Source organism: Hyperoodon ampullatus (assembly GCF_949752795.1).
Source record: "Hyperoodon ampullatus genome assembly, chromosome: 14".
NCBI lineage: Eukaryota > Metazoa > Chordata > Mammalia > Artiodactyla > Ziphiidae > Hyperoodon > Hyperoodon ampullatus.
In genome coordinates this window covers 84,024,025-84,046,690 of record NC_136927.1, presented here as the reverse complement: position 1 = coordinate 84,046,690, position 22,666 = coordinate 84,024,025, and the positions used below count along the sequence as shown (strand labels likewise).

The following is a 22,666-nucleotide window of genomic DNA, read 5'->3' as shown; positions in this document are numbered from 1 at the left end:
ACCTTTAAGTCTTGCTAGCTCTCCATTTGTTTCTGCCATGCAGAAAACTGCTTGCCCCAAATTACCAACCAGCATCCCCAGATGTCCTGTCTGCAAAAGATATCTTTTTTTTTTTTTTTTTTTTTTTTTTTGCGATACGCGGGCCTCTCACTGTTGTGGCCTCTCCCGTTGCGGAGCACAGGCTCTGGACGCGCAGGCTCAGCGGCCATGGCTCATGGGCCCAGCCGCTCCGTGGCATGTGGGATCTTCCCGGACCGGGGCACGAATGCATATCGTGCGAACCTGCATCGGCAGGCGGACTCTCAACCACTGCGCCACCAGGGAAGCCCCAAAAGATATCTTTTGAGGGAGAAAGGCAGCCCTGAGATTATTTTGATGTAATGAACTATGTCCTGTCAATACACGTTAGTGTAACAACAGTTGGAATGTGGGTTAAAATGCCTAAATTAGAGACTCTTACCAGCCAGCATTCCAATTACCTGCACTCCAGCTAACTACCTGGCTTTCTTGCTTCTTTCTGTCACAAACGTTTCTGTAGCCATTTATTAGCATTTCCAAGTGCCTTCTAGTCCTCTGGGTCAAAATCCCCCAAACCAAAACTAATATCGTTTTCTGTATTATGGGAAAAAAGGCAACTTTAGGTTCACCATAGAAATAAATAAGAAGAGCTTATAATGTAGCAATCCAAAATAGAAAAAAAAAAAAGTCTGTTCTCAATCATCCAATATTTTCTTTCTAAACTAGAACTCCCAAATGCCCCCTTGTTTGGCATGAAACTCATCCAGCAGCAATCTGTGGAAATCTTTTGTTTTTTGAACAAAAAAAATTGGAGCTGTTTTGCCAGCTGGGGCTTCAAGATGCCTTTCCCCTTCCCTGTCCTGTGTGCACCCATGGCCCTGGGTGTCCTTCTGGAACTACAAAAGCTGGGGATGCTTGCTTTGACAAGTGGCTGTTCCAGGACATTTACCTCTCAGAAGGATGCTCTGAACTAAATTCTGGGCAGCAGCTCCCTTAAAAAAAAAAAAAAAAAAGTCTGTATCTGGTTTCTTTTTGGCCTGGACTGAGCTTTTTCACTCCAGAATGCAGACGGACTACTCCCACGCAATTTGGTTTAGCATCTGCTTCCTGTTGACGTGTTTTACTGTAAACCCAGCTCATGAGAATTTATAAGACAGGGGCAACTGTAAATAAGGCCAAAGCGAGAGGAAAACAGCCTCGGGCAACGGAGGACTGTGGCCGCACCTGACAACGCAGAGGGGGCTGGGCTTCCAGTTATAAATAACACAAACATGAACATCTTTGTGCCAAATCTGTTTGCAACTTTTCAGACACGCCTCAGCACAGACGCTCAGCAAGGGGTTCCAAGGGCATGAGAGTTTTAGTGGCTGTAAGGTAACAGTTCATGAAAAGTGCTCAGCACAGCTCCTGGCCCTTACGAAGCACCTAAAAAAGAATGAGTTGGGGGTGGGGGGAGTAACAACAGGCAGGAGAAAGACAGTAAACATTAACGGTCGAATTTCGGGACCAAGCAGGCCGGGTATGGGAAAAGACAACTTCTTTCAAATCCCAGGACACAAGTTCCATCCAGCTCTCCTTCCTTCGTTTGCCCAATACACCCGCTGCGAGCAGGTACTGTGCTAGGTAGGCCCTGGGGATGGAGCGGCCACAGAGAGACAGCCTGGGCTTCCTGGAGCTTACTCTCCAGTGAAGGGGGAGGAGTGGAGAGCAGAGGAAATAGGGTGTGACACGTCCCTGAGCGCTACAAGGGGCTGAGGCCCACCATACAAGGGGTGGTCGGGAAAGGTCTCTCTAGGGCCTCTGAGCTGAGACTGAGAGGTCGGGAAGGAGGCGGCCAGGCTACGTGCCGGCAGTAGTTCCGGGTAGAAGCAGCAGCAGGTGCAAAGGCCCAGAGGATGGAGGAGCCGCCTGAGGTCCACGAAGAGTGAAGCGACCGTCCGGGCTGCGGGGGGGAGTGAAGGGGTGACGGGCGGCCGGGGGCGGGACCCCGAGCCAGCCCGCCGCAGGTGCACCCTGACTTCCCCGCCTCGGAAGTCACCGCCTTCCCTTTGTCTCTGCCAGCACCACGCCCGCCCCTGCCCGGCCTGCCGCCTCATCGCCCGCTCCGACGAGCACCACCCGCCCGTGCTGCCCCGCCAGGCGGCCCTGCCCCTGCGTCTGGGCGGCCGCTGGGTCAGCCCCGGGTGCGAGGTGCGCCCTGCCGTGCTCTTCCTCACCAGGTTCTTCACCTTCCACGGGCACAACCGCTCCTGGGAAGGGTATTACCACCACTTCTCGGACCCCACCTGCCGGCAGCCCACCTTCACCGTTTACGCAGCCGGCCGCTACACCAAGGGCACGCCGTCTGCCAAGGTTCGTGGCGGCACCGAGCTGGTGTTCCAGGTCACGCGAGCCCGCGTCACCCCCATGGACCGGGTCACCACGGCCATGCTCAACTTCTCCGAGCCGAGCAGCTGTGGCGGCCCGGGGGCCTGGTACCTGGGAGCCGAGCGGGATGTCACAGCCACCAACGGGTGCCTGCCGCTGGGCATCAGGCTCCCCCACGTGGAGTACGAGCTCTTCAAGATGGAGGAGGGCCCCCTCGGGCAAAGCCTGCTCTTCATCGGACAAAGGCCCACTGACGGCTCCAGTCCCGACACCCCGGAGAAGAGGCCCACATCCTACCAAGCACCCCTGGTGCTCTGTGACAGGGTGGCCTGGGGCTTCTCCAGGCCTCCGCAGCACAGGCCTCTGCTGCAGACGCCCGTCAGCGGTGGGGGGCTGGGTCCCCCAGCGGCCCCTCTCCCCTTACTGCTTCTGGTTCTCGGGCTGGCCTTCTTCCAGTGGCTATGAAATTGGTCTCTGACTTCCAGACGGTGCCTCAGGACACTCGTCCGACCCCATGGACTCCCTTCTGGCACAGACTCCTCCACCCGTGACTGTCCTGGACAGCTACGCAGCCCGGCCTGCGTCCTAAGTGGCTCAGCACCTGAGTTTCAACAGCACCTGCAGAGTCTACACCATGGCCAGCAACTCGAATCACGACCACGGACTCGGGCATCGCAGCAACGTCAATTGCTCCGAGTTCCTAAGTGCTCACTCCCAACTTTCCTGGGCAGCGCGCAGACCAGCGCCGGGGAGTGGACCACACCCGCCTCCCTGCCCGACGGCACTCCAGTTCCCTCCCTGAGCCCTTGAGATTCAGTGAAATGGAAACACGGTTCTGCATGCGCGTGCTGCCACTGCTCTGCTGAGTCTGTGGGGTTGTTGTTTAAAGATTATTAATTTGAATTGAGCAATACAAACTGAAAGCCGAGCCATGAATTAAAGATGCTGCTTCGGGCTTTCAGGACGTCTCAGCTCACTGGCAGGGGCTCGGTTCGTCTCTTTGGGAGCGACTCGGCTTTCTTGAGTCGTGACTGCTGGCGTTTTGTCTGCGCCTGCCTATGCCTCTGCGGGTCAGGCCTCGAGCTGTCAACACCACGAGCGGGTAAATGCAGCCCTCCCCGGCCAGCAAGCAAATAAAGGCAGCCCCATCCACACCAAACCCCAGCGTGTGGGGCTGGCAGCCGGGGTCAGGTCTTCGGAGGAAAGCAGCGTTTCCAGCCTTTGGAAAGTAATTAATACTAATGACAGCGGTGACACTAATGTGCTCTGTAATTAGCCCTGCACAGGCATCTTCTGTTTTCAAGATTCCCTGTGCTCGGCTGACAAGGAGGGAGAGAAACCTCCGACGCGTCTTTGGGACCATCCTAGGGTCAGCGGGCTACCCGGCCACATCTGGAGGAGGAGAGAGCAGGGGGCCACCCCTCACCCAGCCTGCTCGCTGCAGTGCTAATGTGCGGATGTTCTCTGCTCAGAGGGGGCTGTCATCAAGGTGGGGACAGGCTGTGCCTCTCCAGGGACCCTGCCTGTGTTCCCAGGGCCTCGTCTGTACACTGTGAAATTAACTGGCATCCTGGTGGGCTCAAGGGTTTCCGGGATGCTGTGCCGATGATTCACGCCCTCCTTCCTCCGCCCGAACCCTGTCTCTGGCTCTTATCACAGATCTTGAACAACAATTGTCTGTGAGGCTAATGGTGCTTTCAGAGGGAAGCCCTTGTCCTCTGTTCGGCTGTGTGGGGTTCAATCAGCCCGCTGAAATTGCCCAAACTTATCTACATAGCCTTCTTAAAAAAAAAAAAAAAAAAAAAACAACCCGAGTTAATATTCTCTGTAGGTCTCAGAGACCTATAAGTATTTGTGGCATATTTACCAAAGTACAAGAAATAATTAGATTATTTACAGTCTCAGACTGCATCGGGGCGGGCGGTGTGGCAGTGTTCCTGGTGGGGATGAGGGCGGGTGGTGGGCACATGTCCACGGCTGAGCAAGTCTTGTATCCAAGGCTTAAGGCAGCCATACCACCATTTATCATCAAATTTGAATCTTTTAATAAAATTAAACAGCCTGAAAAATGTTCCTGCTGGTTATTAAAGTCAACCAAGGGGATTATGGTTCTAAAGAAAGGAAGTGAAGTGTCTTGAGAGAACGTGTGAAAGAGAATAAAACAAGTGGAGGTAAACCTCAGCTCTGTTATGCACCTTCACTTCATGCCACTGCCCTGTCCTAATTAAAGCTCTCTGGGGGCTCCCAGGGCACACAGAATAAAATCTCAGGTCTAGCGATACCTCCCCTTGCCCTGGCTGCACTGGGGTTCCTTCTGTTTCTTGATCACACCAAGCTGTTTCCTGCCTCAGGACCTTTGCATGTGCCACGGCCGCTGCCCAGCACCTCTTCCCCCAGATCTGCAGAGGCTCAGCTCCTCTCATTCAAGTCTCAGACCACATGTCACCTCCTCAGGGAAGCCACCAGGAGCATCCCCCCACCCCCACCCTGAACAGCAGCCTCCTTTTGCCTGCTGTCCTACCTATCCATCCCATCCCATGCTTTTACGTTCTTTATAATGCCTACTGATCAGTGTCTGATTTATTCACGCTTATTCTCTGCCTCAAGGGAAGGACTGAGTCAGTCCCTGGGATCTCTTCCAGCAGCTTCAGCTGTACCTGGCCCACGGTAGAACTTTAGTGAATACAGTCGGGTAAACCAGGTCGTTGGTGATCCTGGTTAACCCTTGCCAGCGAAGAAGTCACGGCCACATGCCTGGCATGGCGTCCTGTGAGGGAGGCCCCACAGTGCAGGGTGTGACTCTGCAACTTGCAGAGAGAAAGCAGGCTCGGAGCAGAGAGGGACCAGCCCAAGGCCGCCGCAGCCGGGCCCCCGAGCCTGAGAACTGAGCCTCCATCTTGGGGTGTCCCTCTGGGGTTCTGGTCCCTGGCAGGGGTGGGATTCGTGACTATATTTGGGGAAAGCAGTTCAGAGCTGCTTTGTGGGACTGGCTGGGCCTCCCCTAATTTAGGAGGCCCGTGCTCAGGAAGAGAGAAGGTTCCTGGCCCCATTGACTGGACTGAGGCACCCTCCCATCCCCGGCTTCTTGGTTCTGGAGTATTTGGTGCTGACAGAAAATCCCAGGCTCTTTTCTCCCGGGCAAGAAACCATGCTTCCCAGACTCTAGGCTCCAGTGAGGGGTGGGTTTGGGGTCCGACGGCTGAGGGGACTCTCCCAGGGATGGAGACCCACCTTATTGTTAAGTCTGGACCCTCCACATAGAACCCAAGATAGCTTTAAGCAGAAGAGGGGAAAGTAAAACCCCCAGTTCTAGTTCAAAACAAAACAAATGTTCTCCATTGTATGTTCAGCCACGTTTAAAAGGAAAACAAAAACAAAAACAAACCCGTGCAGTGTGTAATTTCATAGCACAGGCTCCCAGGAGGGTGAGTATTTTTTGTTTGTTTTTCTTTTTTTAATAAAAAGTTTCAATTGTATACAGCTCTCAGAGGCCCATTAACAGATGCTGGTTATCAAAAGAAGTTCTTTCTTTGCTTTCTATAAGCGAATGTGTTTCATCTCCCGGTGGTGCTGCTGGCGTGATCGACACGGCTCACGGTGACGCGGGCTATGCCGCACTGCCCTGGTCCCTGGGGCGGCCGCTGACTCAGGCGGGAGCCGGGAGGGGCGGCGCTTCCTGCTGCAGGAGGGACCGTGGCCCAGGCAGGGAGGGGGTGGACCTGGGCAGCAGCATGTGACCCCTAGTCTGCCCCTGATGGCCTTAAGTGACAGCCAGCCAGTTCCTTGTCACCCATAGCCCCCATCAGATGGATGTGAGCATGGAGTCAATTACCTGCCAATACTCCTGAGGACTCAGCTTCCAGGCCAACCCTCCTGCGACCCCCGGATTCCCCGGGTCCCCCTTTTGCCACCTCCATCCTCCCTCAGCCCCAGCCAGGCGGCCTCCCTGCTCTCTGGAACTCGGTCCCCCTCAGGCTCGTTGCCTCAGTGCTCCGCCCACCAGGGCACCCTTTTTATTCCACCACAGCACGTTTCAGGGTCTCTAATACCCTGTTTGTTCGTTTCCTTCTTTCCGGTCAGCCTCCCTCATCGACAGCACGAGTTCCACAGGCAGCCCTTGTCTGCCTGGCTCCCCGCTGTGCCCCCATGTGTGGAACGGAGCCTGGCACAGAGTAGGGGCTCAATAAACACGGACGACTTGAAGAAATGCTCTGAGACCTGGCTGGAAGTACTCTGAATTCAAGCATCAAGATGATAACCACATACTTTAAATAGCAGCTTGGAATTTTGATTTTTTTTTTTTTTTTTTAATAAGATGGGCAGAGCACAGCTCTGTGATCTTGAGGAGACCTGTTTTCTGCAGCCAGGCTCTCTCTAGGAAGGACATTAAGGGCTGCTGTCCCAACACAGGGGAAAACACGGCCTGACACGGGGTCCCCCAAGAGTCCACCTCAGGTTTCTCATACTTATCAGAGGTCAGGGAGGCTGGGGCCCCTCAACCTCACAGACACACCTAAGACTCTCCTTCTTGCTGCTTCAGTCTTCCCACCAGCAAAATGAGTTGAAACCCGGTAACTCCTGGAGCCACCCAGCCTCAACACCCAGAAAGCCCATAGCTGGCAAGTGAATCCAGAAGAATCGATGATATATATTCTAGGAGAAATGGCTTTAAACCAGGAAACCCTCAGTGAGGATGGGTCTTTTCTCAGTGATGTCATATTTATTTCCTAAGGGCTATTAATTAACAACTTACTACCCTTCTGCTTACATTTGTTATTTTTTTAATCCTTCAGGAGAAAAAAAGTTAACACAAAACTTAGGTGGTTATTGCTTCTGTTAAAATCAGCCATGCCAGTTTAATAAGACCTACATATATTGACTTAGCACCTACCATAAGCCAAAGACTATACTGGGTGCCTTGGAAGGACAGTCTTCCAAACTTCTGACTAAAGTGGTCAGGTAGAACACATGCTTTTCCCTCCAATTCCTTCTGAAGTCCCAGTAAATTACAGGAAAAGAATGAAAAGGCACAAAATCACACAGATAAACAAAAAAAGGAAAAGACAAAACAGCCAACAAGAGATGTCAGCAAAATTCTGGAATCTGGAAAGCTGATGGGCCACTTATCATGGACAGCAGACTACAGAAAGCAAAAGAAAAGGGCTGGCAGGTTGATCAGAGGAGTAGAGCTCAGAAGCATGTCTACTCATGCTCTGAAGGCTTAGGAATTGGTGGCCCAAGGCACCTCAGAGGCGGGAGAGCAGTGGGGCTGAAAACAGGAGGACCATTTGCAAGTCTATAAAAGGAGTTTTGCCCCCAGATTCTCTCCCTAACCCCTCTAACAACCAGCAGTTTAACCAGGGGATCTTTGTACGTGGAGACCACCCAGGGCAAGGTCAGGTATGAAACTGAAAACAGAGGGAGTAAAGACAACTCTACACATGAAACAGTGAGGTTGTACAGTCTCTTCCTTCTTAAGAGATGATGGCTGGACTAATGCTGCCAGGAAGGAGACTGTAAGATTCTTTAGAGAAATGAGCCCAAGATAAACCAACTACAGATACTGACAGCTAGACATTCCCCAAAATGGAGTGTTAGGTCCCTACCCACTTAACTTTCATACAAACCCACCATTCAACAAATCCCACCTTCACCCATGCAGCTTCCCGTCAGCTTTTTAGTGCTTCACTAATAAATACCTAAGGATGGTCAAGGATAACCGGGCATTTGAGAAAACCTCCAAAATGACAGAGACACAAACCTAGTCCAAAGTTAGTAGTAAGTCGTAGATAATGCAGGAGATAGAACAACAAAAACTATACTTTCCTCGGTGAAAAGAATGTTAACCTTTTAAAGACCACGACCATTTTTTAGTCCCTCATATAGAACATCAAAATGAAAGCTTCTAGAACAACAAAAGAACGATAATATCCGTAGTGAAAAGAAAATTATATATATATATATATATATATCTAGCAAGAACAGGGTGCTATCAACAAATAATAGTAAGTGGAAAAGAAAGAATTCTTGAAAATGATAAATACGTTAGCAGAAAAAAAAAAAAAAATCAAAAGAAAGTTGGAAATTAAAGCTGAAGAATTCCCCCAGAAGTAGAAAAAGGATCAGGAATTAAAGTGGCCTTAGACTTCTTATGGGCAACACTGGAAACTGGCAATCAGTGAACAAGGCTTCAAAATCCTCTGAATGATTGCCAACCTTGATTTTTATAACCAGTCCAGCTATCAACCAAGTGGGAGGGCAGAATGGAACACTTCCAGAAATGCAAAGTTCTCAGAAAAATCATCTCCCACGTACTCCTCCGTCAGAAACCTGCTAAAGGATGTGCTCCGCCAAAGGGAGGTAGTAAAAGAAGAGAAAGCTAGAGATCCAGAAAACAAGAAATCCAACCCAGAAGAGAACAAAGGGAGTTCCCAAGATGAAAGAGAGAGAGGAGCCCTCCTGGGATGAGAGCTGTGCAGCACGCCTAGGAGGCCGTCAGTCCAGAGAGCAGCAAGAGAATGCAGAGCTCCGAGGAGGGACCTTTCTAAGAAAAAAATCACAGACCACCCAACGCGCAAATGTACGAAAGAGAGTTATACTTCTGTCAGAGTCTGGGGCTGAATTTATCATAGAAACTAAGCACACAAAGCACTGAGATTTAGTTACTCTGAAGGGAAAAGGATTGTGGATAAAAGGGAAATAGAATCATAGAACATACAAGGCAGAGCTGTGAACAATGTTTTAAGTAGTCTTAATCATGCCAAAGGATACCGACACAGCCAGAAATGATGACATAACACTCTGAGAGGGACAGGGAAGGAGACTCGGCTTCAGACAGGGATGGAGAGAAAGGTTATTGGAGCTAAATCCTTATCCTCCTTAGAAGGAAATCAATAGACGGTATCTCGACATGAAAAATCAAGAAAAAGTAATAGAGGCACATTATTCAGAAATATAGAGGTTGATACCCAGAAGAAATTAGTGCTAAAACGGCTGCCTCTGGGCAATTTGGAAGCTGGGAGTGATGGGGGTCTGCTGGTTTTCATTATGAGCCTATTAGAACTATTTGGCATTTATACCATGTACACGAAATGCTTCAGTTAAAAAACAAAATTAAAAATACCACACGACCAAATCCAATGACAAAACCTAGAACATCCCTTCAAATTGCTCTTAATCCAATAAAGGGACAGAGAGTTGGGGGGGGGGTGGTGGGCTAGGGACGGTGCCGTAGAGCAGGCAGTGCCAGATGATGAGAGAAGATAACATCTTCAGTCAGCAAAGTGGGCTTATCCTCAATGTCTGAGACTGAAGGGAAATACCCCAAGTATGACAGGGCCACAGGGACTGGATAGCTATTCTCTGATGGTTTCATCTTTATTAATGGAAGATACTGCTATGTTTTGGAATCACGTTTCGGACTGGCAATGTGACTGCAAGGAGGGGCTTAAAATATAACGGTCGGTCTTGGTTTGACCTTAAAGAGAGTCCTGCCTTGCATGCACATTTTCCTAACATTTCTGAAATAGCATAAAAGTCCACTTTTCCAAAAGTCCGTAACACTAATTTTGTATTTCTCCAAAGTTTTGCTATTTCTCTGCTTCTTTGACGTGACCTTAGCAGTCAAACATCGCTAAGAAACAGAAGTTCTACTTGAAAAAAAAAGGAAGTCTAGACTCCGAGTACAATTTCCGAGGGTATTCTCAGTTTCTGACGGGGCATGTCACTCCCGTTACAGGACCCTGGCAGATTCTCAGGGAGATTTGTCTTCTAATGCACTAAGGAAAGCTAATGGCAGATTGGTGTGGTTATTTCCTCAGAACGGCACCTTTTGTTGTTTAAAAAGGCCTCTATTTCACAACTTGGATTTTTAACCCTTTAAGGATTACCACCATTTTCAGTCCCTCTTACAGAAGCTCCCTACGGACTGGGAGGCTGAAACACCCCACCTCATTCGCATCCTCTGTGGACTCCATAGTCAAAGGACCCCAGGAATGTGACACAAGATGTTCGGACTGGTGCAGTAGTGAGGCTGCTAGTGCAGGTCAACAGTCCAAGCTCAATTCATTGGCCACAAAGGGTGATTTCCTCCCCCTGCCCAATCCACTTCTATACCCTTTGTTGCACGTGGTTTTCCTATTAGTAAAATCATGTACAGATTCCTATTTGCACATTCATAAACGTGTGTCCTCAGAATCTTCATTTTTGCTGTCATCGGCCCTTTGTGTGGCCTTTTAATGTCCCTGCAGATCCTTTACCATACGAAAAGCTGCTCAACCTCATGTAGAGAAACCACAAATTAAAGCTGGGAAACCAAGTGCGCTTTTCAGATGAACAAAGATCAAAAAGGTGGACGATGCAACATGCTGGTGAAGGAACAGGGAAGGAGGCGGTGCTGGGACCACGTGCTGCCACGTCCTCTGGAAGACGATGTGGAGTCACATGACCCGTTTTACATGCAGGCGCCCTTTCCTGTTTCTCTTCCAGGAACTGTCTCATTTACAGGGGAGTCTGCTGTGGCTGCGTTTGCAGCAGCGAGACTAGAAATGACTTAAGTGCACCTCAGAGAGGGCTGGTTAAGGAAATGATGGGCACATCACCCAGAGAACTACAGAACCACTCAGACGTGTTGTGGCCATGAAATGATCTCCAGGACGCATCACAAAGTCCACGAGCAGCACTCAGGATGGGGCGGGGCATGTGTGCAAGAACACACGAGGGCCCTGCGTACACAGGCGCACAGGGGGAGGCTCTCTGGAGAGAGTCCAGCAAGGATGGGGCACAGGAGCCCCTGGAGAGGGGAGCGGGCTTGGGCCTGGGGGACACGGACTTGGAGCTGTCTATCCTTTGGTCTTGTATGAAGTCTTACTGTTTGCATGTGTGACTCTCCCCAAAGAGGTTAAAATGTTTTCAGTAATGTTTTAAAGAGGTAACATCAGAAGATGGAGCCTATCCACCATGGCTTAAAGACCGGCACCACCCCACCTTGCAGGCTCGGAGGCAACTTAACACCATGAGCAATCAGTAAATCAATGACAAACGCCTCCCCCAGTAGGTTTACCACACGGGGATGCAGGTCTGGCCCCCATGCTGAAGCTCTCTGGGCAAAAGTTTCCTCATCAGTAAAATGAGAAGGTTGACCTTAGTCACCCCATAAGTCTGTTTTGGGCACAAAATATCTGATTGTTCACTTAAACCAATTTCATGTTCCTCAGAAGTGGTGAGACAGGGCTGCACTGTCTCCTCTAAAGCACAGCTAAATTGCTCATAGGCCATCCATTCAAAATAATTGTACACTGAAGCACCCTTTAAACATATTCAGAGCACAGAATTTATTGAACATAATATGGAGATGGCTAGTACAAAAGTTCATGCCTCAGCAGGGCAGGTTTCATCAGGCTGACACGGAACATGTGAGAACATGCTGTGAACAGCTCTTTCGAGCTGGACACTGCAGAAATACACCTCCTTCCCTCCGGGAAACAGAAAATTAGCCATAAAACCGTGAATTTATTACATATCAGATAACCAGCATGTACGAGGGTAAAGAGTCCTTTCCTACACCAACTTTTTAAATGAATTCCATGTCAAAAGAGGGCATACAACTTAAAATATTAAAAGAAAAATTATGAAAACGAAAGCATTCTAAGACATCTCTTAAAATACTCAATTCCCAAAATGTTAACATATACTGAAGTCAGAAATAAAAACCCTGATCACAAACCACAGAGATCTTTTTTCAGGACGGGGAGTGAGATAGAAAGCATGGAAAGAACAGCACGTGTGACTGAAACTACTTCTTTACTCAAAACAGTTGAGAGGAGGTGAAGGGAACATTTAAATAAAAATAGATCATTTTGAGTTTCCTATAAGAAGTTCCAAATGGCAGCAGTTTATAAATTGTCTTTAAAAAAAACGAAACACTAGCAAAAGAAAGGAGAACCAAAGGTATTTTGCGTTTTTCTACGTAGAAGCGTGAGTCACCTTACTGAGGCTGCTTACGAATGAAAAACACAAAAACACCATCTTTCCCACTGAGTAATTTCTCAGCATCTCATTCAGGATCAGACACAAGAGAGAAGGTAAATGGATCAACGTTTGCTGAATGACGGAGTGGTGAAAAGCAAGAAGCAGTTCTTGTACACGTGGTCTCAGTAGGACAGACAGTAAACTCTGACCTTTGAATCCAAAGAAAATTGTCAAGGGGAAAAAAGTATTTTTAAATGAATGCTGCACTAGAGGTTAACAGCTGAATTTAAGTTACTTCTAAAATGCAGATGGGAATGCAGGCAGCCAGTTCATAAAAAGAACCAGACCTCTTCGTATTACATGGAAAACCGTGGAGTCGATGTGAGAAACATGCACGCTAATTTATCATCCTAAATCCCAAAAAGCTATGCATTCTTGTTAGCACCAAGCCTTAATGAAATCGGGTTAAGATATGTGATTTGTCTCCCCTAGTTGGCAGTTGCTGAAGGAAACAAACAAACAAAAAGTAACCTGTTCTGTTTCGGCCAGACTCGGCGCTGGCTATCAGTGAGACGAAACCCTCCGGGGCCGCAGCTGCACCTGCGGGAGCCGGGCGGAGCTCCTGCCGTTCAGGATGCAGAGATGAGCAGGACGGGGAGCGAGCAATGGCTGTGCACCCACCCGCCCTGAGCCAGATGATTAAATATACATCAACCCTGCGGTATAAGAAAGTAACTGTAATAGGGTATTGTCACAGGATCAATGTTCCCTGGTTTAAAAACAAACATTAGCATTTACTTAGCAGCAGAAAACTATTATCCCACAGTACTGTTTTATTCAACTGACATCTTTTAATCAAAGCAATCCGTATTGTGGCAATATTCCAAGGTATCATAATTGCAAATATATATGGCATGTTAGATAACAGCTATATTTTTGTTGCTACTTCTTTTTTCCTTTCCTACTGATTGGATGCAGGCATTTTCTGATGAATTATTTCCACTAAGAAGAAAACCTGACGTAATTATATTGAGACAACTTCTCATCCACCTCTACTGGTTTCATTTTTAACTATTACACACAACTGTTTGTGTGTGCTCATGCCTTCTAAATTTTTCAGAATACCTCTGTAATGACAATAAGAAGGACACCTCGCTTTTCGGTGGCGGGGCCGTAGCTAACAGAGTGGGGTCTGTGTCGTCGGCATGGGGGCGTAGGGCCTTGTGTACCCCAACTCCTGGTCCTGGAGGCCAAGCCTCGCGTGCTAAGTACGCGGGTGGTGAGATTCAGACGCAGGAGGAAAAGGGTCTGTGAATCTCGCTGGAGGTCCATGTTCACAGCCTGCCCAGTCTGCCTGTCTGCTGATGCGCCTCATCGGGGTCTGCCATTACTGGCTCCCTCCGGTGATTTCCCGGAGAAGCACAGCGCTAACTCGGGGAGAGGTCTGAGACCAGCGGCTCCGCTGCTGTAAACCTCAGCAGGCCACTTCTGTGATACCAATTTTAATGAACTGCCTTCGCTTCCCATTTAATTCACAAGTTTTGTAAAGCCTCCCTAGAAAGGCTTCGCATCATCACCTCGCTGAGACAAGCTAGTAATTTTCTTTCTCAAGCCCCCAAATTCATTCCCCAGGAGCATCATGCAGAGATCTTCAGGCAGTGAGAAAATGGAAAACACACATTTCTTCACTGTCTGAAGTGTGTTTAGTTTCAAAAAGCAAAATACAAAGCATCTGAAGGAGAGTCCTGATTCTGTCTACTTTATCTTTAAAATCACTGCAGAAGGGATGAAGGCAAACGCCTGGAAGGTGTACGAAGGTCAGCGCTGCTGAGATCAGCCCCTGTGAATTCACCGAGGCCTTTCTCGCCGCTCCTCTGACTGGTTTTTGTGGTTCAAACAGCGTCTTGGCAATTTAGGCCCTCTCAGCAGGCTTCCCAGAGACTGACTTCATTCCAAATGAGAGGTTCTAAAAAGGAGCCCCGTTTAACCTCCTGGAGGCTTCATTTCCTCGTGTGCAAAACCAAAGCCCTCACGCCCCCATCCCCATCACAGTCGTCGTGAGCATTACGTCAGTGAGTGAACCTATCGGATGCTCTGCACGCGGTGGGAGGGCGTCCTAACAACAGCGACTTTCTCTCAGAGGTTACTGTCAAAGCAGCTCTGGCTGAGGAAGGCTTTTAAAAAGACTAATGTTTTCTCCAAACCCAATCGGGCCAGGAACCCTGAGGGACCCCGCTTCACGTGGGGCACACATGGTCCCAAGCCGCCCTTTCGGGTCGTATCGGATCTGCGTGCCCTGAGCTGGAGTCTTCCGTCTACCGTGCAGGGGACTTTCTAAATACAGCCCCATTCCCACTCATCTCTCAGCAGCAGCAACCTCGGCCCAAGCTTCACTGAGCCAGGCCTCCTCAGAGTGGGAACTCTGATAATTCCATGTATTATTTAAAGCTCCTCCTCCTCTAGCCCGACCCGTCTCAACAGGAAGAGGCCACTCCCACCCCAGGGCCCCAGCAAGACGCGAGTCAGTGAACTGCCATCACCAGCAGGGGGAGCAGCGGCCTCTCCACCTGCCAAGGTCTCAGAGGTTAAACGTTACTCAAGTGTACAAGGTGACTTCCCAGCCCAAGTCCCACCTTGCTCTTTTTTTTTTTTATTTTAATCAAGAATTTCACAAACAACCCACAACCAGAAACTTGTAATTGGGCCAGTTCTTTGGAGAAGGAACTGAAAATGACAAAAGGCATTCTATTTTGGCATGGATTCTGAGTTTGCAAATATAAAGATTTTTGTGTGCAAAAAATATAGGCACCATTTGAAAAATGTTAAGCTACTTACATATGGTACATATGCTATATATATATACACACACACAGCTTGTTTTCAAATTAATGAGAACGGCTATTTAGCTCTGAGCTATCACCTCATTCAGTTATATCTGACTCAACACAGCCTGCAAGTCCAGTACTGGTATCTTCCAATAGCAATTCTGTTCCTGGGATTTCTTTGAAAGCTTTTAGGTTTTCACGGATCACTGGAGGTTCTTCATTTTTCCCCCTTCTGTGTTATGTAGGTATAAGCCGTCTCTCTAGGTATAAACTGTCCACTGGTAAAAATCAATTTTGATTTTATCAGTATTTATTAGCACTGGTGCCAGCAGTTTAGAAGACTAGAGAAGGAAGACATGCAAACTAGGAGAAGAAAAAAAATTAAAGCCGGGTCCTCATACCTACAAATAACATAGCCTGCTGGTCTTTCAGTTATTTTGTAAGGTGCCAAGGGAGCTTAAATTACCAATTTTTAAATTCAATCAATAAAAATTTACAGGGCTCTGTTACTGCTTGCATCTCTCCGTATCTGCGAGCCTGGTGGCGGGTATTTCTAAAACAAGGGCACCACTCTCAGAGGTGCCGTGAGCCAGCAACCAGGGCAGCAGGCACCGGAGCAGCCTGACTGCGCCCGCCCAGTCTCCCTTCCCGGCCAGCAGCCTAACCAGCTTCAGCCTGGCTCGCTCTAAGCCAGTTTATTCCAGTGACTTGACTCTCACCCTCTCAGGACAGAATAGACCACGGGGCAGGACCGCACATCCATCTACCTGCTTTACTCTCATCTTCCAGAAAAGACACCCAAAATGTGCATGCTTGGGACTTCCCTGGTGGCGCAGTGATTAAGAATCCACCTGCCGATGCAGTGGACACGGGTTCGAGCCCTGGTCCGGGAAGATCCCACATGCCGCGGAGCAACTAAACCCCTGCGCCACAACTACTGAGCCCATGAGCCATTAACTACTGAAGCCTGCGTGCCTAGAGCCCGTGCTCTGCAACTAGAGAAGCTACAGCAATAAGCAGCAGCACACACACCGCAACGAAGAGTAGCCCCTGCTCGCCGCAACTAAAAAAAGCCCGCGCGCAGCAACAAAAACCCGAAACATTCAAAAGTAAATAAATAAATAAATAAATAATTTGAAAGTGCCTGCTTCTCCAGGTTCAAGATCTTGAGTGTTTGTGGCTCTTAAAATGGTCCCTGAACCAGAGCGGCGCCTGCTCCACACACATTCTCCTCCCTGACACACTCTTCACCGACCGGGGTCATTGGCACGGTGTCCGCTCTTCCCATCACCACCCTCCTCCTCTCCCTGGGCCGGGGGGAGATGTTCCCTTCTTCCACTCAGTCAAAAAGCTCAACAGGTGCTTGCCAAGTCCTAGCCCCTAAAACAGAAAGAGGTTTCACAGGATGATTAGTTTTAAGAGACAGCTTTGGATTTTAGATTTTGATTTTTAGCTACACACAAAATGCCACCATCCTCGGAGAAGCTGAATTCCTTCTAGATGCACACGGAACTCTTAGTCACTTCCAAAGACCTAAAACACAAGTGTCCCAGGTACTCTTTTTGAGAACTTAGTCACTCGACTACAGGCGCCAGCAAACTCCAGTCTCACGGGCCAAATCCCAGGAGCTGTTCTTGTGAATAAAGTTTTAATGGCACACACAGCAACATCCTTTAAGAAAATGTTTACCAACTCCTGCCCTAGAGGAATGGGACTGTACTGCACCCCCAGGCACTATTTGAGGGCCCCCCCCCCACCAATCACTCTCCTTTCCAGGTCATCAGGTATTAGAAGCCACATAAAGAGTAATTTGTTGCAACTCCTACACTCAGATAGATTTTATTCCACTTAGAGAAAACAGCAGAAGGCACATGCTTCCCAGCTCAGTCTTCTCACTCCTTTTCCTAAGTACCTGGGTCCACACGGAATAGAGACTGGAGACTAATTTATAACCGGGCAGCCGGCCTTCCACAGCTTCACACCATGGGTGTGTGGTCGAGAACTAGGTCTATTCAACATTTACCGCGAGTTCTCAGGATGTATAGTAAACATGTTATTTCTCATCGATAGGGTTCATTTTTAAATCAACCTTCCAGTGACAAAATAATAATGATAAAAATAATGTCTCCCTCCCCCCGCCATTTAGCAAAAGTGACAAAATGACAAAAGAACTCTTAATTTGGGGGCTTTATTTTAATTTTTTTTTCTTTTTAAGATGCTACATAGTCAAACAGAATTGGATTGGTCTTTTATGGCATAAAATTAATTCACAAGCTCTCAATCACTACTTGATGGATTATCTGACGATTCTCTCCCACCCCCTCCCAACCCCACCGAGCCGGTTTCCTCTCTCCTCCCCCCCTCTGCTGCCTGACTCACCTGCCCTGATCCCCAGCTAGGGCCACACGGGGAAGGCCAGGGCCACACTGGGGCACGTGTGTGGAAGCGTGAGTGGTGGCTGATGAGTGGAGCAAGAAGGAGCAGCACAGAGATCGGTACCCCTTCCCGGCAGCAGGCGTAACCCCGGGGTGACTGCCACTACCGAGCACTTCCCTCCCCATGAGAGGTGCTCTTTATTTGCACAGAAAACCACTTCCTGGCAGCTGTTCTCCAACATTCCAACGAGCCGCACCTCCATATGTGTGTACAGCCCAGAACCTCCAGCAGCAATGCCAGCTTCACCCAGCAGTGTTAGGTAGCACAGGTGACTTTAGGCCACAGAGTTAATTATAATCTTGTGACAAGAAAACATGAGATGAAATACATTAAATAAGTTAAATATGCATTAAACATCTCTGAATAACAATTCAATCTCATGACACGAACCAATGGTTATCTAGCTTGGTCCCTTTAAGAGAACAAAGCCTTCACTGACTTTTATTTCCAGAGTACTGGGTCACTCGGGCAACACACACCTCCCACTCGTGACGAGCACAGCCGATGCTGCCACAGCGCCGTTCTTCTCGGCCTCAGACTCTGTCCATCAGTCCCAGGGGACTGATGGCCGGGGCAGACACGGAGGAGCAGCCCGGAGGGAGCGAGCAGCGTGGGGAGGACGCCTTGGGGGGGATGCACTCTCCACCGCACTGGGCTCCGCTCCCCGAGGGCCAGCACCAACAGGCAAGGAAGAGTGTCATGTTGGAAGAGAGGTGATCAGCAACGTGGACCAAGGCTACAGGTGTCTAAAGTGACATGTACAACATGCCAGTCTCGTTTAATCATGGTTTCCCTGTCATTAATAAGGATCATTCTTTTCCCCCAGTCATTTACTACACGTGTTAAACTTTCTAAAAGATTGTTATTTTATGTTCTATGTGTGTGTGTGTGCACGCGTGCGGCAGCACACGTGCGCAGGGAGGGGTCATTTAAAGGCAAGACCTGTGAGATGTCATCATACATTAACTTCTTTTTACACGCGGTTATGATACATTTAAATCCCATGATATGGCGGAGCCATCAATCCAATTTACCATCCTTTGCCCGCTGCCTCTACAAGGCGATCTTCCCTATGATTACACCAACGATAAAGAACAAAACCACCAGCGCGAGTAGCCGGGTGCTGAGGCCCTCCTCCTTCCCAGCCGCGGCGAACGCAGGAACGGGGCTGTTGCTCTGTGCGGCCTTCCTCATCCGAAGTCCATCTTCTTCCTACGGGAGCAAACACACGTTTCAAAGACAGTCCAAGGCACCAGAGCAGCAGCCAACTGTACAGCTTGGGGGACGCGGCGGGGGGGCGGTGATGCTCAGACTCGATCACATGATGAGGTCCAACCTCCTCATTTTGCAAATGGAGAAACAAGCCTACAGAGAAGAGACTGGCTTGAGGCCACCACGAAAATACTGCCAGGAGCCCCTCTTTTCTCCCATCCATCCTACACAATGCTGCTGGGTACCTTTTTATACCACACATCTAAGCAGGGGACTCCCTGGTTCCCCATGATTTACAGAAAAAAACTCTTCAGAGAAAAGATTCACAAGAAACGACCAAGTGGGGGACCTGGAAGCTTTCAATGGTAGAGCTCTGTATATAGTTGATATCTGATGAGTTACAGGTAGACTGCTGGATCAAAACTGTGATGTGTGTAATATTAAAATGTAACTGAGCTTGATACATGCATCTCAAATATTTTCTACTTAACGCATGGAATTCCCACCAAAGAAGTGACTCTCTTTCTCATACACATGAAGATAACTTGGCCATTTCCCCCCGCACACACAGACCTGTACGAACAGAAGCTTTTGCTTTCTCCACGTCCCCAAATGGGGCGCACACCAAGGCTTTCCTACCCGGCTAGTTACCCCTCGACTCATCCCTGACGCCCGCACAGCAGCTGCACTTTCTCTTCTTCTCCTTCAGTCCGTTCACATTCACCAAGTGCCTAGCAGGTCTTGAAGACAACAGGCATCCAACCCATCGACCTTCCGTGACACTCATGGCCATCTCGGTGGCACCAAGCATCACACTCGTTACCAGTATTCGTATCGGGGCCTCTCCGGCTACCCTGGTTAACAGGGAGCTTATCTTAAGGGCAGGGACTGCCCGTGTCTGTATCCACAGAGCGGGGTACAAGGTAGGGCCTCAGGAAATGTGCTGGCCAAATGACAGGATGAAACAGCACAAAACAAGAAATCAGTGTTTGGCAAGATAAAGAATCTTCTAATGTCAAGATTTGTCTGATAATATTTTAAAGACACTCTGCTCATGGGGCATGGCCAATACGACTGCACAGTGATATATGACTGGTGCTATTCGATTAACTTTAAAAAAAAAATGGGCACAGCAATACAGCATTTATTTTATTGGGTTTATATAGAAGCTATTTCTACCTATTTATCACCTTAAATGGCACAGAAGTCTGTTTCTGAAAAGCAATACATTCAAGGAGAACCTTTAGGCGTATCTTAAATTTTTAGCCAAAAAGTAGTGTGTCAGCTTCATAATTTACTCCTTACTAAAAGAAGTCAAATCAAGATTACTGCCAAGAAAGAAGATGATGCCATTTCCCAAACTCTGTCAGCCCTTCTGTATCTACTACCTTGTTCAGAATAAGAGATGGAAAATTCAACTGCCAGGAATTTATGACGTGTACCTGGTGCTATGCAGTGAAAGAGTGAAAAAGCCTATCATGTGGTTGGGGTACATGATCACGATGAAGAGAACAGATCAGCCTCGAGATTTAAGCTGCAACGAAAGACCCTATGATCAGACGTTCAGAAATGCTCTCTTGAATACTGTGTATGAAACAGACATACTTTTAACACTGGAAGGGGCCTTAAGGGGGTTTTGCGAACAGAGGCCTGGGAGCCGCTGTGACTAACAAAGATTCACAGCGAGTCCAAGTGTGGCTGGTCGTTTCCACAACACCGCAGGCCTCCAAGACCAAGTGAGGTGCACCTGCTTCCCTCCAATGCCAACCGCCGGGTCAATGGCCACAAGCTGGAGACTCTGGTTCCCCGTAATTTCCACCCATGTACGGCGACAGCTTCCCATCTCCAGTCTCCTCACTGCGTTAACAGCAGGATGAGACCCTACTGCCTAGACCTATTTAGGATCCTCATGAAACAGAATTTTGCCTCTGTTAAAACAGAGTACAGGTCAGTATTTACCCACTTAAAAAAGATTCTCATCCAGTGGGGATGGAGTGGGGTTTGAACATGTGAATTCAAGATAACCACTGCTGTTTTATTTTTAGTCTCAGAACTGAATTTCAATTTACACTAATGGACTGTTTTGTTTGTTGCTTTTATACAAGGTGACAAGAGTTTATATTGTGCAAATATAAAACAACTCTACAAATTCAGGGGTCCATCAACTTCCCCACCCAAGATCACGGTGAAAAAGCCCCTGTTCCCTGCAGATGATCAGAAAATAAAATGCCGTTACCTTGAACTGCTTGTTCTCTTCCCGCAGCCTCTGAACTTCACTCTGCAGCCGCTTACATTCTTCCATCACCTTCTTAACTTCAGTGTCATCCAAAGAAGAACTCAGAGTTTTAGACACTGTTGGTGTTTCTGTCTTTGATGCAGTTGTGGATATAATTTTATTTATTTCTACATCATGCTGTTCAGAAATAAATGAAAGCCCAAGTGTCACCAACTATGTAATAATGGACTTTTTAATGCAAAGTAAAGCAGTTCTCAGCAAACACCACACGTGGTAGCGTTTCATCCACACTGTAAAATGTCACATTTACTTTTAAAATGGATCACTTTATCTAGTATCTTAATAATCTAAAGCAACTGCGCTCCAGAAATTATGGATAAGGGCAAATAATGAAGTTCGGCTGAGACTAACACTTCAAAGAAAGAGGCAAGGGGCTGTGCATACTGCACTATCAAATTCCTGACGTGCAGAAGTTAGCATACTGTAATTGTGCAAGCTCAGGAATTCTCGGCCACAAATTACTGTCACCACGAAGATCTGAACACCCCCAGGACTGGCTGAGCGGGGGTGGGAGAAGGCCAGAGGGCGATTTATTTCATGAACTTAGAAAACTTTGAAGATGGAATGAAGGTGCAGTAAACTCAGCGTCTACAATATTTCAGTCTGGGGAAGCGCCACATTCCTCCATTTCCTCGGCCAAAACTGTGCTGTGACACACTCTGGAGCCCGGCTGGGGATGAATCAGTAGTGGTGGGAGGGCATGGAAGCACTCAGGTGTGTCGGGAAAATAAAATAACTGGGGATCGCTGCCCTGGGGGTTCCATGCAGCAAACTGAAAACTAGGAGCTCTACCCTTCGTCTCCCAAGTGAGAAGAGTGAGGCCCTGAAAGGCAAGGCCCCGACATACAGAGCTAATCACCTAGCACAGAGCTAGGGCCAGAAGACAGATCTCACAGCGTCCACAACTGACCTTCCCAGGACAGACGTGTAATGGGAAGGGGGAAGGAAAAAAAGACCAGAGCCATTCAAACCAACAGGATAATGATAGTGGTCAACTATCGAGCAGAAAGAAAATGCTCCGTAGTTTCGACACAAAGCGTCAGCATTCCTGGAGGTGGCTACGGAGAATGTGGAGAAGGTGAGTGTTTCTGTTTCCCACGTCCAGCTGTTAACAGCCAGGGGGGCTGAATGTTCTGCATGTGTTGTAAACTGTGTTTTTAATACAATTTATTATAAGTGTTTTGACTAGGTTGAAGGGAGGTCCACATTAGCGTTACAGATACAATCTTCTCTCTCCAACTGGTCACAAGCCAGGGCCACGACAGGCTTATCCCCGGGTTTCACACAGAGAAAAGAGAGCTGACAGCTTGGAGGAAGTCGCTCCTTGCCCTCACCAGCTCGGAAAGCAAAGGGGGCGATTCTCAGCAGGGAATGATTCTGCCCCAGCAAGGGCACATCTGGCACTATCCGGAGACATTTTTGGTTGTCACAGCTAGGGGGTGCTACTGGTATCTAGTGGGCAGAGGTCAAGGATACCGCTACACATCCTACAAGGCACAGGACTGCCCCCACGGCAAAGAATTATCCCGCCCGAGTGTTAATA

The 22,666-nt window shown here is 48.4% G+C and overlaps 2 protein-coding genes across 2 annotated transcripts in view; one reads left to right on the top strand and one right to left on the bottom strand.

The window, feature by feature from the left end:
- APCDD1L (APC down-regulated 1 like) overlaps positions 1 to 2,850 on the top strand; it is a gene marked incomplete at both ends in the record, with an annotated part of 49,331 nt that extends 46,481 nt beyond the window's left edge. Inside the window, one exon of the mRNA XM_079719233.1 lies at positions 2,080 to 2,850. Within this exon, the coding sequence (XP_079575359.1) occupies positions 2,080 to 2,850 (771 nt within the window). The remainder of the gene's footprint in view (positions 1 to 2,079) is intronic.
- Positions 2,851 to 18,457: 15,607 nt separating this feature from the next.
- The window catches only part of VAPB (VAMP associated protein B and C), a gene marked incomplete at its 5' end in the record, with an annotated part of 47,232 nt that continues 43,023 nt past the window's right edge, over positions 18,458 to 22,666 (bottom strand). The window contains 2 exons of the mRNA XM_079719113.1: positions 18,458 to 18,827; positions 21,064 to 21,240. Of these exons, the coding sequence (XP_079575239.1) occupies positions 18,669 to 18,827; positions 21,064 to 21,240 (336 nt within the window). The 3' untranslated portion in view covers positions 18,458 to 18,668. The remainder of the gene's footprint in view (positions 18,828 to 21,063; positions 21,241 to 22,666) is intronic.